Raw genomic sequence first — 15,319 nt, forward strand, 5'->3', positions numbered from 1 at the left:
AAAAGGTTCCTTCCTGGTCACTACTCCTCGTCACAAATAGCTCCAACGCCCGAGCTATGCACCACTGATGCATCAACGTTGAACTTTGCTAGGCCCGTTGGCAGCGGAAGCCACTGTGTCGGTTGATCCGGTGGGGCACTCGCGTTGGTATGTCCAAAACTTGAATATCTTATAGATAATATGATATAAAGTGATGCGTTGAGATGGGACTCTGAAAAATGTCCTCATAGATAACTTTTCTTCTTGCACACCATACTGCCAAAGAGTAACCATGACATGGATAAATTCCCCATATGAGAGTGTTTCATGCAAAGCAAAAAACCAATTTGTTGCATTTGTGTCATGGTTCAGGCACACTTATTCCACCGTCTCCTCCTTTGATAGGGCTCACACACTTCTAGCCATTAAGCAATCCATTAACGCATGCCGTCAAGATTTTTCGCGTCACACAAAACATAGATAGCCGAGGTGGCGGCCATGGCGTTTGCTCCTTCACCCGATGGAAGCGCGGTTTTCTGATCATGGCGCCCTCTTCTAGTGCGGGACCTTTTCCCTTCACCAAGTCTCTCCCATTGTTCAACTTAACCTGCTCTAAAGATGACACATAACTCAGCAGAAACTTATGTGTTGCCTCAAGAGGAGCCAGGACTTTATCATGCAAAGTGTCGTTCCTTATCTGCCAATTTCTCCATATAATCATCAGTATGACCCGCCAGGAGGCGCCGAGTTATACTTAAGACGATTCATGAAGCCCAAGACCACTCCTGGAGATGACGGGTTAGTTAAGGGCCCAAGGCCCAAAGGGGGCGACTTAAGACCCGTAGAGATAAACCGCCATATATGTGTAACTTGTATTATAAGGCAGGAATAGAGAGAGAGAGAGACCGAGCCAGACACTGTTTATGAGCCGGCCGGGACTCTATGAGCCGCTGGGCGTCGACCTCTGTATATAAAGGGACGACCCGGCGGCGGTTCAGGGCAGGTAACCACAAATCGAGAGCTAGGTCAAGCGGATTCGCTCCCTGGTTATCGAGACATAAGCAATCCCACTCAAAACTGGATCGTAGGCTTTTACCTTCACCGTAAGGGGCCGAACCAGTATAAACCCCGTGTCCTTTGTCTCGATTAACCCCTTCTTGCTTCCTAGTTGCGATGACTCCACGACTAAGTCCTTTCACTAGGACATCTGCCGTGACAACTCCACGACAGTTGGCGCCCACCGTGGGGCCAGCGCACGGTGGATTTGAGTTCTTGAAGGGCAGCTTCGAAGGGCTCAAGGGATACGCTGTGGGCCGGATGACCAAGAGTCGTCGCGGCAAGCTCTACATCGACAACGCAGGCTGGGGCCCCGACGCTGGCTCAATTGAGTATGGGTACCGGGTCCCCTTCGGCGGAATTCACGTCTTCATTGGCCGGATCGGCGAACCGGGCCCTGAGCCGTACATCTGCACCGACATCGTCGAGACGGCTCAGCGTGCGAGACCCGCCCAGGCTCCGCCCGCCACGAAGCGTGCCTTCGTGGGATGCATCCATGAAGGAGAACTTCCTGAAGGATCCGTGTCTGGCGATGAGACGGCCATCTATTCTAACGGTGAGTCGTCCATGGGTGAGACGGATTCGTTGTATCAACTACAAGACGGCGGGCTGCTACCTCTTGAGCACTGCGTTGGTTTTTCCTTGAAGAGGAAAGGGTGATGCAGCAAAGTAGCGTAAGTATTTCCCTCAGTTTTTCAGAACCAAGGTATCAATCCAGTAGGAGGCTACGCGCGAGTCCCTCGCACCTACACAAAACAAATAAATCCTCGCAACCAACGCGATAAGGGGTTGTCAATCCCTTCACGGTCACTTACGAGAGTGAGATCTGATAGATATGATAGGATAATTTTTTTGGTATTTTTATGATAAAGATGCAAAGTAAAATAAAAGCAAAGGAAATAACTAAGTGTTGGAAGATTAATATGATGAAGATAGACCCGGGGGCCATAGGTTTCACTAGTGGCTTCTCTCAAGAGCATAAGTATTTTACGGTGGGTGAACAAATTACTGTTGAGCAATTGACAGAATTGAGCATAGTTATGAGAATATCTAGGTATGATCATGTATATAGGCATCACGTCCGAGACAAGTAGACCGACTCCTGCCTGCATCTACTACTATTACTCCACACATCGACCGCTATCCAGCACGCATCTAGAGTATTAAGTTCATAAGAACAGAGTAACGCCTTAAGCAAGATGACATGATGTAGAGGGATAAATTCATGCAATATGATAAAAAAAAACCATCTTGTTATCCTCGATGGCAACAATACAATACGTGCCTTGCTGCCCCTACTGTCGCTGGGAAAGGACACCGCAAGATTGAACCCAAAGCTAAGCACTTCTCCCATTGCAAGAAAGATCATTCTAGTAGGCCAAACCAAACTGATAATTCGAAGAGACTTGCAAAGATAACCAATCATACATAAAAAAATTCAGGAAAGATTCAAATATTGTTCATAGATAAACTTGATCATAAACCCACAATTCATCGGTCTCAACAAACACACCGCAAAAGAAGATTACATCGAATAGATCTCCACGAGAGAGGAGAACATTGTATCGAGATCCAAAAAGACAGAGAAAGCCATCTAGCTAATAAATATGGACCCGAAGGTCTGAGGTAAACTACTCACACTTCATCGGAGAGGCTATGGTGTTGATGTAGAAGCCCTCCGTGATGGATGCCCCCTCCGGCGGAGCTCCGGAACAGGCCCCAAGATGGGATCTCGTGGGTACAGAAGGTTGCGGCGGTGGAATTAGGTTTTTGGCTCCGTCTCTGATCGTTTGGGGGTATGTAGGTATATATAGGAGGAAGAAGTACGTCGGTGGAGCAACAGGGGGCCCACGAGGGTGGAGGGCACGCCCTGGGGGGTAGGCGCGCCCCTTACCTCGTGGCTTCCCTGTTGGTTGCTTGACGTAGGGTCCAAGTCTCCTGGATCTTATTCGTTCCAAAAATCACATTCCCGAAGGTTTCATTCCGTTTGGACTCCGTTTGATATTCTTTTTCTGCGAAACTCTGAAATAGGCAAAAAACAGCAATTCTGGGCTGGGCCTCCGGTTAATAGGTTAGTCCCAAAAATAATATAAAAGTGAATAATAAAGCCCAATAATGTCCAAAACAGAAGATAATATAGCATGGAGCAATCAAAAATTATAGATATGTTGGAGACGTATCAAGCATCCCCAAGCTTAATTCCTGCTCGTCCTCGAGTAGGTAAATGATATAAAAACAGAATTTTTGATGCGGAGTGCTACTTGGCATAATTTCAATGTAATTCTTCTTAATTGTTGTATGAATATTCAGATCCAAAAGATTCAAGATAAAAGTTCAATATTGACATAAAAATAATAATACTTCAAGCCGCGTGCTTCTTCACTCGTCGGATTTACTTATTTTTCTCTAGAAAGTTATTGTTGTCAGTTGCTTCGCTTTGATTTTATTTGCATTGCCTTGGGTTTTAATCATGTCCTGGCAATGTTTTTTTTGTTCGTATATAGTCTTGGGCTGCTATGGGAGACTGTATTAGTCAGACATGACAGTGGAGTTGTTTGTTCGTATATAGTCTTGGGCTGCTATGGGAGACTGCAGGTGTCGATTGTGTGAGCACCTATTCCATGCTAAAACCATCATAAGATGTCCACTATTTTTGAACTGGATTTTTAAATATGATTATAAATAAAGAAACCATGATTTTAGAAAATACATTAATTTTTTCAAAAAATATTAATGGATTTCAAAAGTGTTTGCGTATTTGAAAAAAGGTTCATAAATTTCAAAATGTTCACAGACTTCAAAATGTCTTGCAATTTAAATATTCACAAATTTATTCATGAATTTAATTATTTATGGACCTTTTTTGAAAATATTAATGATTTTAAATTTCAAGAATTTTAATTAATCTTCATGTATGAAAATGTAAAAAAAGAATAAAAAATAAAAAGGAGAAGGAAGATGAAAGAATAATAAAAACTTAAAAACAAAAAGGAATAATAACAATGATGATGATAAACAGGTAAAACAAAAAACTATTAAACCCAATAGAGAAACTACAGGAAAAATAAAAAAGGCAATAACTTCTAGAACCTTTTCAGAACCAAGATAATTTATCGGCGCATTACGACTATACACTCAACCAGGAACTCACGCCCTTGCAAGCGAGGCCATCGCCCTCCATAACTCACGACGCACTGGGACGCCGGAAATCGAAAGAGCATAGTATCTAAATAGATAGATATGTAGATTGCGTTTAGCCATATGTTCCTGCAGACCAAGGTAGTAGGCATTGCGTACTGAAAAGCAACCACGCTTGTCTGGGTGCCAATCAAGGACATCAGAGTCTAACCTGCTTGAGGCCTTGATCCGAAGGATGCAATCAATATCCGGCTGATAGAAGTACTGCTTGAGCAGAGTAAGGTTGCACGTACCATACAGGTTGAGCAGTTCAGATACCCACTTCATTGATGATCATGTGGAGGATTAGATGACGGTCGGTCTGGAACCTGATATGAAAAAATGACGCGCCAGCCAAAGTCGGTGTCTTTGCTTGGCAAGCAGCTCAGGAGGCCCTTGCTACACAAGCAACCAAGATGTACATGCACCTAGAAGTGGACTCCACGTGCTTGTTATGTGGTCAGGCAAAGGAAGACGTGCACCACGCCCTTATCATCTGCCCTCATGCAGCGGTGCTCTGGGAGGCTATGCGAGAGCACTGGGCGTTGCCGACCCCTGCTGATCTGCGTGATGCTGAGCCAGAGTGGTTGTTCCGTCTGCTTGATAAATTGCCCAGTGCAGAAGCTTGCTTCATTGATGATCATGTGGAGGATTTGGTATGCAAGAAATGAGGTCACACATTATAAACCCCCGATCCCGATTGAGGCCTCGCGACATTTCCTCTCGAGTTATATCACTTCCCTACTTGCAATACGGCAGCATCCCGAAGCTGATGTTACGAAGGGTAAGCATGTGATCGATTACTTGGGAAGCACGTCAAAGTACACACATGAAACAACAGTGACGCCGCAATGGAAGGCCCCTGATGTGAATTATGCTAAGTTGAATATAGATGATGCTTTTTGAAAGAGGATGGTATAGCCGGGGCTGGGATGATCCTGCAGGATCACGAAGGAGCAGTCATCTTTGTCGCGATGCGGGTGCTCTTTAATTGTGGTGATCCTCTGGGAGCGGAGATGGCGGCCATGGACGAAGGGCTCCGACTTGCGCTCCACTGGTCCAACTTGTCATTGGTTATGGAGATGGACTGTGCTGAGTTGTTGAAGATGGTGCAGTCTAAAGATGTTGAGTGCTCGAGGTATGCGAACCGGGTCAATGAGATCAGAAGGATTCTGGCTCATGAAAGGAACATTAGTCTAGCTAAAATCAGCATACATGCAAATGTAGTGAGTCACACCCTTGCTTGTATGGGACGCTCGCAACAACGCACAGCTGGTTGGCTTTGAAACTCCCCTGTGAAAATAGTTAGCACTGTCATCTCTGAATGTAAACATCATGACTGATGAATGAAAAGTTCATTTCCCGCAAAAAAAGGTAGATATGTACTCCCTCCGTTCCTAAATATTTGTCTTTCTAGAGATTTCAACAAGTGACTACATACGGAGCAAAATGAGTGAATCTACACTCTAAAATATGTCTATATACATCCGTATATAGTAGTCCATTTGAAATCTCTAACAAGACAAATATTCAGGAACGGAGGGAGATACTAACCACCTACACTGGCAGCGTGTAATCTTTTTGTCAATAACGTCAAAGCTATCAGGCTGAAAGAAAGATGGGGGCACATTTTGGCCCAAGAAAGATGGTGGGTGGGGGTGGGGCAAAGAATAACACCTACACTGCACAGAGAGGGGAGCTCCTATTCGGCGCTTCAGGTGCCAGGGAAGCTCCCTGGCGCCCACGCTCGACGCTGGTGGGCCGGCTCATGTAGATTTTGCATTTTATTTTCCCGTGGTCGAATAAAAAAGGAAAAAGATCACAAAAAGCGAAAAAGCAAAAAAGATACGTGAATCCAAAAAATTCATGGATTTTGAAAAAAGATCATGATTAAAAAAAATTGACACGGAACCATGATTGGGTGTCGTTTACACAACTGCCGACACAGAGCTCGCCCAAGGCAAGGCGCCGTCGACACGGAACCCGTTCAAGGAAGGACGTTGTCTATTCCGCCGTGGAACTCGCCCAAGGCGAGATGTCGTCTACACTACACTACCGCGACACGAAGCTCACGGTAGGCAGGGCGTCATCTACACCATCGCTGACATAGAGCCCATCCAAGGCGGGATGACGTCTAGGTTATCGCCGACATGATCCATCGTTGGGTGTCATTTACATCTCTATCGGAACATAGACCATCCAAGGTGGGGATGGTGCGTCGCGGAGCTCACCCAAGTCGAGGCGGGGAGCCTTCTACACCTCACTACATGGAGCCCGTCCAAGCCGGGACAACGTCTACATTGTCCCTAACACGAATCCATTGTTGGGCGCCATCTATGCCGACTCCCGGCTCGACAAGGTTGCTGGCTACATCATCACAATGTCTTCACCAGCAATCATCATCGACCAAGCCATGCTGCTCAGTCTCATCATGTCGACCTTGTGTTGCCACTTATTGAGCTGGTGACAGTACCCACATCCGCATGATCCAACATCCACATTGACGCACATCCTCAACATCCTCCTAGCACCAGACATGCGGGGATATACTCCGCTGACATTTCATTCTCTGATGAAGCAAACTATCACTTGTTGCGCGGACAAGGCGAATGCAATTCATCCCGTCCGACGCCAACAAGCAAACATCATTAGGTCAGTGATTGACGATCAAGTTGAAGGCCGTCCACATCATCATCAAACACCAACAAGGCGGAGGGTTGCGGGTGAGCATAGCCTGAGCGACGGGCATTCTGCTCTCCTCTTCACTTCACCGCCACAACACCATCATCTACGCTAAGCATACTGAGAAGAAGAAATCCGAATGTAGCAGCTTAATTGGAGATGGTATGCAACTTCAACTCGTGGACGCGAATAATCAAGAGCCTTCCGAGTCTCGGTGAACCGGAACACACGGTCGCCCAAGTCATATCAACCAAGGCCTTGGAGCGCATTTGTTAAGGGACCGTGCTTTATTTCTCCAAAATACAAATTTTCCTATATTATATCTGTGCACTTAAGTACACTAAAAAGTCTACATTAATTTTATTTTATTTTCGTGTCAAACACTAGTATTTGCATTGTTCGATTTCATGTACTCCTTAAAAGCTACTCCCTTTGTTCATAAATATAAGGTGTTCTAACTTTTTCTAAACGATATAGATACGTTTCAGTGTGTTGGTTCACTCATTTCAGTCTCCATGCAATTCATGCTCAAATATCCAAAACATCTTATATATTTATAAATGAAGAGAGTAAGAATTAGCCATGACAAGCTTTCTCTTTTGGACCAAAAGACGGATGCGTCTGCGGCTTTAACCCTCCGGGAACATGGTGCCATGAGTATTGTCAGCCTGCACCTCGGTTCCGTAACACTGTCGCGTACAGTTTCCGGCTAAGCTCCTGCAGCAGGCTGCAGTTCACATCGGACCGACACCGGCCGGAGAAGTCGGAAAGCACCCGAGAGTGGTGTTCAGTCCTTTAATTTCGTGCAAACGAGGTGGGCGAAAACTGCTCTGAGTCTCCACTCTAGACTAGAGGAGTACTTGCGACTAATAATTTGATTAACGGAAAAGCTATTTTCCTGCTGACTGGCAGTTAGCGATAGGCACGGACGATTTCCTTCGATCGCTAGTTCCCTAATTTTTCGGCCACTATCGCTTCTTCTCCTGATTTTTTTAACCGCCGATATCTTCCCTCTCTCTTCCGCTAGTTGCCCTTTTTCTGCGATTTTTTACTGCCCGATCTTCTCTCTCTCCTAGTTTATTTCTTGTTAGTAATCTGGATGGGAAAAAAAAGTGCAGGAATGGTTACTTGAACCCAGGACGTGGTGACAACTGAATGACCCGTTTCACCAACTCAACTAAAGCATGCCGTTGTTGAAACTACAAAAGCTACGTATTTGACCTTGTATTAATAACATATCACCCAAATTTATGTGTTTTTCTTGTTCCTTTCTTGGATTATCTCTAGTGCATAATGTATTGATTTTTCTCATTAACTTCTACCTGGAAAAGGTTATTGAAACATATCGTGATAAATTATATGTAAGTATTGAGACAAACCAGAGACCTGAAAACTTAGCTACAGACACCGTGACAACTTTCATTCGGGAAGAAAGTTGTTATGAAACATACACCGGTAACTTCTGTGTTAATTACATGATAATATAGGCAAATTATACATGATAACTTATGCAAACATCACGGTAGCTTTTTGACCCTGGATTTTTTTAACCCAATACACCCTCAATAATTTCTGTGTACATAACATGGTAAATATGCACCGTAGACCTGATAACTTATGTACATACACCGCAGTAACTTTTTACCCGAAAAAAGTTGTTGAAAACATACCCTTGGTAAGTTTGTCTAAATAGCATGGTAACATAGGCACCACGGGCCTGATAACTTAGCTATAAAGACCCGACAACCTATATTTAATAACATGATATTATACACACCATAGACTGGATAACTTATGTACAAACACCACAGTAACATTTGACTATGCGAAAAAGGGAGGGAGTAGTTGAAAAACATACCTCCGATAACTTATGTGTAAAGAAAGCTAATTTCCGACTGGTCGCGCGTTTGCTTCAGATCCGAACGTCCCACGTCGTCAGATAGGAAATGAGCGGCTCGCGATCCACCTTATCCCTTCCTCCTTTCTCTCCCTCGATGGCGCCCAATCTCCTTCCTCCTGCGCCAGGTGGCCAAGGAGAGCTACCAGGCGCGAGACCAAGTGTAGCAGCAGCTCCTCGTGGCGGCCAAGTAGGTGGCGGCGCTAGAGGTAACGTTGATGTGAATAGCATGGTAACTCACGCATCGAAAACCCCCAATAACTTATGCACCCTGGTCCTGGTACTTTCGCGAGGAGGGGTGATGAAATATACCCCCGATAACTTTTATGCGAATAGCACGGTAACTCACACATCGCAGACCCGATAACTTATGTACGCCGGTCTTGGTAAATTTGTCGACCGGGTGGAGGGAGGCACGTTGATGAAATACCCTCGGTTATTTTTTGTGCAAATGGCTTCATAACTCGCACAGCGCAGGCCTGATAATTTTTGGGAGAAAAAATGTTGGAAACAAATCTTGATGCTAGTAATTTCCATATTATAGTTTTATAGCCTAAAAAATCATGCTAAAGCTAATAATTGAACTCAAGACTTCAATATCTACTTGACTCTTGACAAGTTCAAATAAAATACCACTTTTTTGACCATCCGAGGTGAAAAAGTTGTTAAAATATACCCCCGATAACTTCTGTGTAAATAAGATGATAACTTACGTATAATTAACCTGATAACTTACATATAAACGCATTGATAACTTTTCACCTTGGGCGAAAAGTTCTAGAAATATGCCCTGATAACCTAGTGCAAATAGCATGGTAGTTTATGCACCAGACACCCGATAACTTATATACAACACATTGATAACTTTTTACCCATGTGAAAAATGTTACTGAAACATGTCCCGGTAACTTTTTTTTGTCGAAACATACCCCAGTGTGAAGTTACCACTACCCCATGCTAAAGTTATCATGCTTCTCATGGTATAGTCATTAACCTTCTCATATTATAGTTATCAGGCTTACCATAGTATAGTTATCATGTTGCTCAAGTCATAGTTATCACGTTGGTCATGCCAAAGTTACCAAGCAAAAAAAAATTATTATCGTTGATATGACAGAAAAAAGAAAGGTTCAAATAATCTTGTTTATATATAATAGACAACAACTAAAGGTGGTTTAGTTGGTTATTGGGCTCAAAGTCTAACGAATAGACCTGGGTTCAAGTCCCCTTACGAGCACTTTTATTTTGTGTAACCAAGGACCAGAAAAACCACTAGCGATTTACTATTGGCGTATACGGTTTTCAAAAGAAGAAAAAAAATCGGTGGAATCAAGCATGCGGGTCACGAGAGGAAGATGGGTTACGATGGTGCGGATCTGTTGCTTAACGTACGTTAGCACAGTCCATTAACCTTTGATTAATTCCGTTTCTCTATTCTTTTTCGCTGGGCCAGTTTGTTTGTTTGGCTTGTACGTAATAAATAAAGATGGGAGATAGATTGAGATTCATAACAAAGCCATCCGCCGATCGCGGGTTCGTTCCTCCCGCCTTATCCGTGCTTTGGACTTTACTTTTGCTGGTATTTGCCTTTATGTGCCCTGCATCTCTCTACATAGACATGATCCCAGCCGGAACTTTTGCTTTTGTTCATCTCTTTTCCGCCCGGAGCCTTGGTGATCACGGCCTACTTGGTTGTGGTTTCTAGCTCCTGAAACAAAATCAATGAATCACTTGCATAAGCATGCATGCTGGAGGTAAGATGCATTTTCTTTATCTTTTTGTATATATCAACAGTACCATACACACACATACACATGCATGTGTGATAATCAATTTCATAAGAAGTGCTACTAAGCAAATGAGGATACTAATCAAGACCATAAGTAAGCAGGCTTTCCCGCGGAAAATAATTAGTACGTAACAAAAATATTAAAGAGGCTCGTTTACCTAGGTTATAAAGGAACGGCAGACAAGACAAGAGGGTATTCAGCAACGACGATCGACGACAGTGTGCATGCGCCTATTCCAGCCGGCCGGCCGTCCCCGTTCCCGGCGCATCCTACGGTAGTGCACACAAAAGGTTGCGGCGCGCGGACTTGGTGCCGGATGGATGGAACCTCTGCTAGTGCTGCCAAAATCAGCGGCCTGATTAACTGAGCCCGCCGCGCCGTCAACTTTTTTGTTTTCACACATGATGAACCAGGAAAACGGGAAAATGGTGAGATCCTAGGGTAAAAAAACAAACAGAACCACACAGCTTCCAAGCTAAATTAGAGAGCAAACATGCAAACAAAAACGGGAAAGATCGTGTGTAAAACTGTCTATTCCCACTGCGTCTCTGCTGCCGTTGCATCGCATATTCAATTCCTGCTGCCCCATGCATGCATGTCGGACGTGCTTGTAAAGCCCTCCTCTCCGTAATAATCAGGACAATTCCCCTAGTACGTGATTAGGAGGGCCTAAGTAACATGACCATCAGCTTAAAAAAAGAAGTCTCATGACCATCTTTTATGGACATCCCAATGCCACTCTCAAGCTTTACCACAAAGAAAAAGAGTACGTAGTGAGACTGAGAGATGATAAAGGTAGACCTGCGGCAGCATGTCGTGGGTGTATATAAAGAGGCGCCCTTTTGAGCTATTCCCTAACTCCCTCCAAAGCCAAACCAACCATATCCTTCTTGGTGCACTGCAATGGCCAGGAACAGTAGTGGCGCTCATGTCGCCGCTGCCATCTTCGGTCTCCTGGCACTTGCATCAATGGCGAAGCTTGCTTCCGGACATGACTATGCCATGGCATTGAAGAAGAGCCTCCTCTACTTCGAGGCTCAGAGGTCCGGCGCGCTCCCTCCTGACCAGAGGGTCACCTGGAGAGCCAGCTCCGGCCTCTTTGATGGCAAGGCCAACGGAGTATGCCTATTTTTCTTTTTACCTACTCCCTTCGATTTCAAAATTATTGAAGTTTTAGGTTTGTCCTAAGTCAAACTTGTTTAAGTTTGGCCAACTCTTGAAAAGTATGGTAAGATCCACAACACCAAATACGATAGCACAAATATATATTTTCATAAATAATCTCATGGTACTAATTGGTGTTCAGTGTTCTGAATATTAATATATTGTTATGTAGACTTGGTCAAACTTAAACAAGAACTCAGGACAAACCAAGAAACTTTAATTATTTTGAAAATAGTCTTGCTAAGTCTTGGTCGACCGAGACTTAAAACTTCGTTAAGTCTCAGTCGATACTATATCCATGAGATCTTACATTAAGATCCGCACAAAACATTTTTTTTAGTTTTTTACTTTTTCTCACTTACTGAAACTTGATTAAATGTAAGTCAACTGAGTCCTAGTCACACCCTTGGAAACAGAGGTACTAGTACATACTAGCACTGATCAAAACATAATGCCATTTGTTTATGATCCTTCCTATATATGTGTTTAATGAACTTGATGAACCACTGCCATTGCCATGCTTTCACCTGATGGAGTGTCCGCACGATCTTGTATCGTTTCAGGTCGATCTTGTGGGAGGGTATTACGACGCAGGGGACAACGTCAAGTTCGGGCTGCCCATGGCGTTCACGGTGACCATGATGTCCTGGAGCATCCTCGAGTACGGCAAGCAGATGGCCGCCTCCGGCGAGCTCAAGAACGCCATGGACGCCGTCAAGTGGGGCACGGACTACTTCATCAAGGCGCACCCCGAGCCCGACGTGCTGTACGGTGAGGTCGGCGACGGCGACACGGATCACACCTGCTGGCAGCGGCCCGAGGACATGACGACGAGCCGCCAGGCATTCCGCGTTGATCCCCAGAATCCTGGATCGGACCTGGCTGGAGAGACAGCCGCGGCAATGGCCGCCGCGTCCATGATCTTCCGCACCACTTATCCGGGTTACGCCAACCTGCTCCTTGAACATTCTAAGCAGGTGGGTACATTTTGGCCCGATTCCGATTCCGCAGCCTGATCTGGCTCAACTTGAAGAAATCTGACAAGAACTGCATATATAGGTTTACAATTACTCTGTCTGATTCTTTGATATGCTCGCTCAGTTGTTCGAATTCGCCGACAAGTACCGGGGAAAGTATGATGCCAGCATCACCGTGGCGCGGAATTACTACGGGTCATTCAGCGGATACGGGGTAATAAGCAACTCTCTCTGAAAAGAGATGCGGGCATCAGAATCAGATGGCGAGACGCATGCATTCTGACATTCCTTTCAACAATGTGATGATGGTGCGGTGCAGGACGAGCTGCTATGGGCGGCGGCGTGGCTGTTCGAGGCGACGGAGGAGCGGTTCTACCTCGAGTACCTCGCGCGCAACGGCGACGCCCTGGGCGGCACGGGCTGGTCCATCAACCAGTTCGGCTGGGACGTCAAGTACCCCGGCGTGCAAGTGCTGGCAGCCAAGTTCCTGCTTCAGGGCAGAGCCGGCGAGCACGCGGAGGCGCTGCAGAGGTACCGGCAGAACGCCGAGTTCTTCGTGTGCTCGTGCGTCGGCAAGGGCGCCGCCAACGTCCCGAGGACCCCCGGCGGCGTCATGTACCACCAGAGGTGGAACAACCTCCAGTTCGTGACCAGCGCCTCCTTCCTGCTGACGGTGTACGCCGACTACGCCACGGTGACCGGCAGGGGCGCCGTGCGCTGCCCCGGCGGCGCCGCGCAGCCCTTCGAGATCCTCGCATTTGTCAAGTCCCAGGTAGTAATCTCGACAGCCTCAACATTCCAATTCTGCCATGCCTGCTGTTTACTTTCAGAAACACTGACGGCATTTCAAACTTTTTATACAGGTGAACTACATCCTGGGCGACAACCCGAGGGCGACGAGCTACATGGTCGGGTACGGGCAGAACTACCCGCGGCAGGTGCACCACCGGGGCGCCTCCATCGTGTCGGTGAGGACGGACCCGTCGTTCGTGAGCTGCCAGGAGGGCTACGCGAGCTGGTACAACAAGCAGGCCGTGAACCCCAACGTTCTCGACGGCGCCATCGTGGGGGGCCCCGACGAGTACGACGACTTCGCCGACGAGAGGAACAACTACGAGCAGACGGAGGCGGCCACCTACAACAGCGCGCCGCTGCTCGGCGTCCTCGCCCGCCTCGCCGGCGCCTGCGGGGGGCTGGACGAGTACCAGTCGCTCCCGCAGGTGGCTGCTGCAAACCGCACGTCACAGCCGGCTCATCGTCGGCACCCTCACCTTGGGATCGAGCAGAACGTGACGAGGACATGGGCGGTCAGGCGCAGGACCTACCACAGGTACTCGGTCACGGTGACCAACAGGTCCCGGAAGACGGTGCGGGGGCTCCACCTCGGCATCTCGGAGCTCGACGGCCGGCTCTGGGGGCTCGACAAGGCGCGGTACGGGTACGTTCCCCGGAGGTGGCTGCGGGCGCTGCGCCCCGGGAGGAGCGTCAGGTTTGGGTATGTGCAGCCCGGCCCTCCGGCCAATGTGTGGGTCACTGGATACAAGCTGGTGTGAGTGAAACTCTTCTTGTTTCCATGTTTGAGGTCCTAGGATTGACAATCCAGAGTTTTTGGTGGGTTTGTTGTGTGCGTGCTAGGCGCGAGTTAGTGATGGGAAGGAGTGAAGAGATTAAAAATGTGATTGTGCTCATCCTCTTCCTTCCGAGAGCTTTTGGTTAGGCCAGAGAGGAATTTGGATTTTAGAGAGATGAGATGTAATGTTCATCCTTCTTACATTTCAAGGGTTTTTTTCAAAAAAGAAGATACAAGGCATTACCCCAGTTTTAAGTTAATAAAAGCTCTAAATGCCCTAAAATACTGGCTGTCAATGTTGTCCTATCATTTGAGCTGCATTCTTGAGTCAATGCCCTGAAACACTGACTGTCTGCTAAGAAAAAGGTTAGATCCCAACCATTTGAGCTGCATTTTCAGAGCTGAGAAGGCTACGAAGCTAAGAAGGCACGGCCATTTGAGCTGCATGCAGTTTCAGAGCTAAAGAGAATGTGTGGTTTGTATACTGAAGAAAAAGAAAAACTGCTCAGCTACAACCTACAACACTGACTGCTGTCTAAAAAGAGAGAGCCCCAACTATGTGAGCTACGGTTTTCAGATCTAAGAACAATGAGCAGCATGATCAGATTAGTCCAGCATTTTGATCATACTGAAGAATGACTAGTGATTTAAAAATAAATTATGGCAAACAAGCAACACAAGATAAAATAGTGATTTAAAAAGGAATTATGGCAATCAATTTTTCTTCAGTCATAGTGCAGCGATGACTAACCAACTGCCAATGTAGAAAAAGAGGGAGCAGTGCTTCTTCGACGTTGTGCCCTCTTCGACGTTTCATGTGGCACCGCCAGATGTGGACCTCAAGTTAGACTTGCTTGATAAAAAATAAAAACGGGCGGACGAAAAGCCTGCGTACAGAGAAGCGTTGGTAAGGCCAAACACAGGGATGCAGAGAAGATAGCCTTGGGAAATGAAAGAACAACACACTGATAGGCAAAAAGGCTAAAAAGAAGGGGACTGACAGGAACACTGAATATGACTGAAGAAA

At 46.1% G+C, this 15,319-nt stretch overlaps 1 protein-coding gene across 1 annotated transcript; it reads left to right on the plus strand.

The window, feature by feature from the left end:
• The first annotated feature begins 11,412 nt into the window (after window positions 1-11,412).
• Window positions 11,413-14,575, plus strand: LOC109743313 (endoglucanase 15). Its single transcript, XM_020302395.4, has 5 exons — window positions 11,413-11,700; window positions 12,309-12,722; window positions 12,847-12,936; window positions 13,042-13,494; window positions 13,586-14,575. The coding sequence occupies exons 1-5, from the start codon at window positions 11,485-11,487 to the stop codon at window positions 14,273-14,275; spliced, it is 1,863 nt and encodes a 620-aa protein (XP_020157984.1). The 5' UTR covers window positions 11,413-11,484; the 3' UTR covers window positions 14,276-14,575.
• Window positions 14,576-15,319: the final 744 nt, after the last annotated feature.

Source organism: Aegilops tauschii, chromosome 1 (genome assembly GCF_002575655.3).
Source record: "Aegilops tauschii subsp. strangulata cultivar AL8/78 chromosome 1, Aet v6.0, whole genome shotgun sequence".
In the NCBI taxonomy this organism is placed as follows: Eukaryota; Viridiplantae; Streptophyta; class Magnoliopsida; order Poales; family Poaceae; genus Aegilops; species Aegilops tauschii.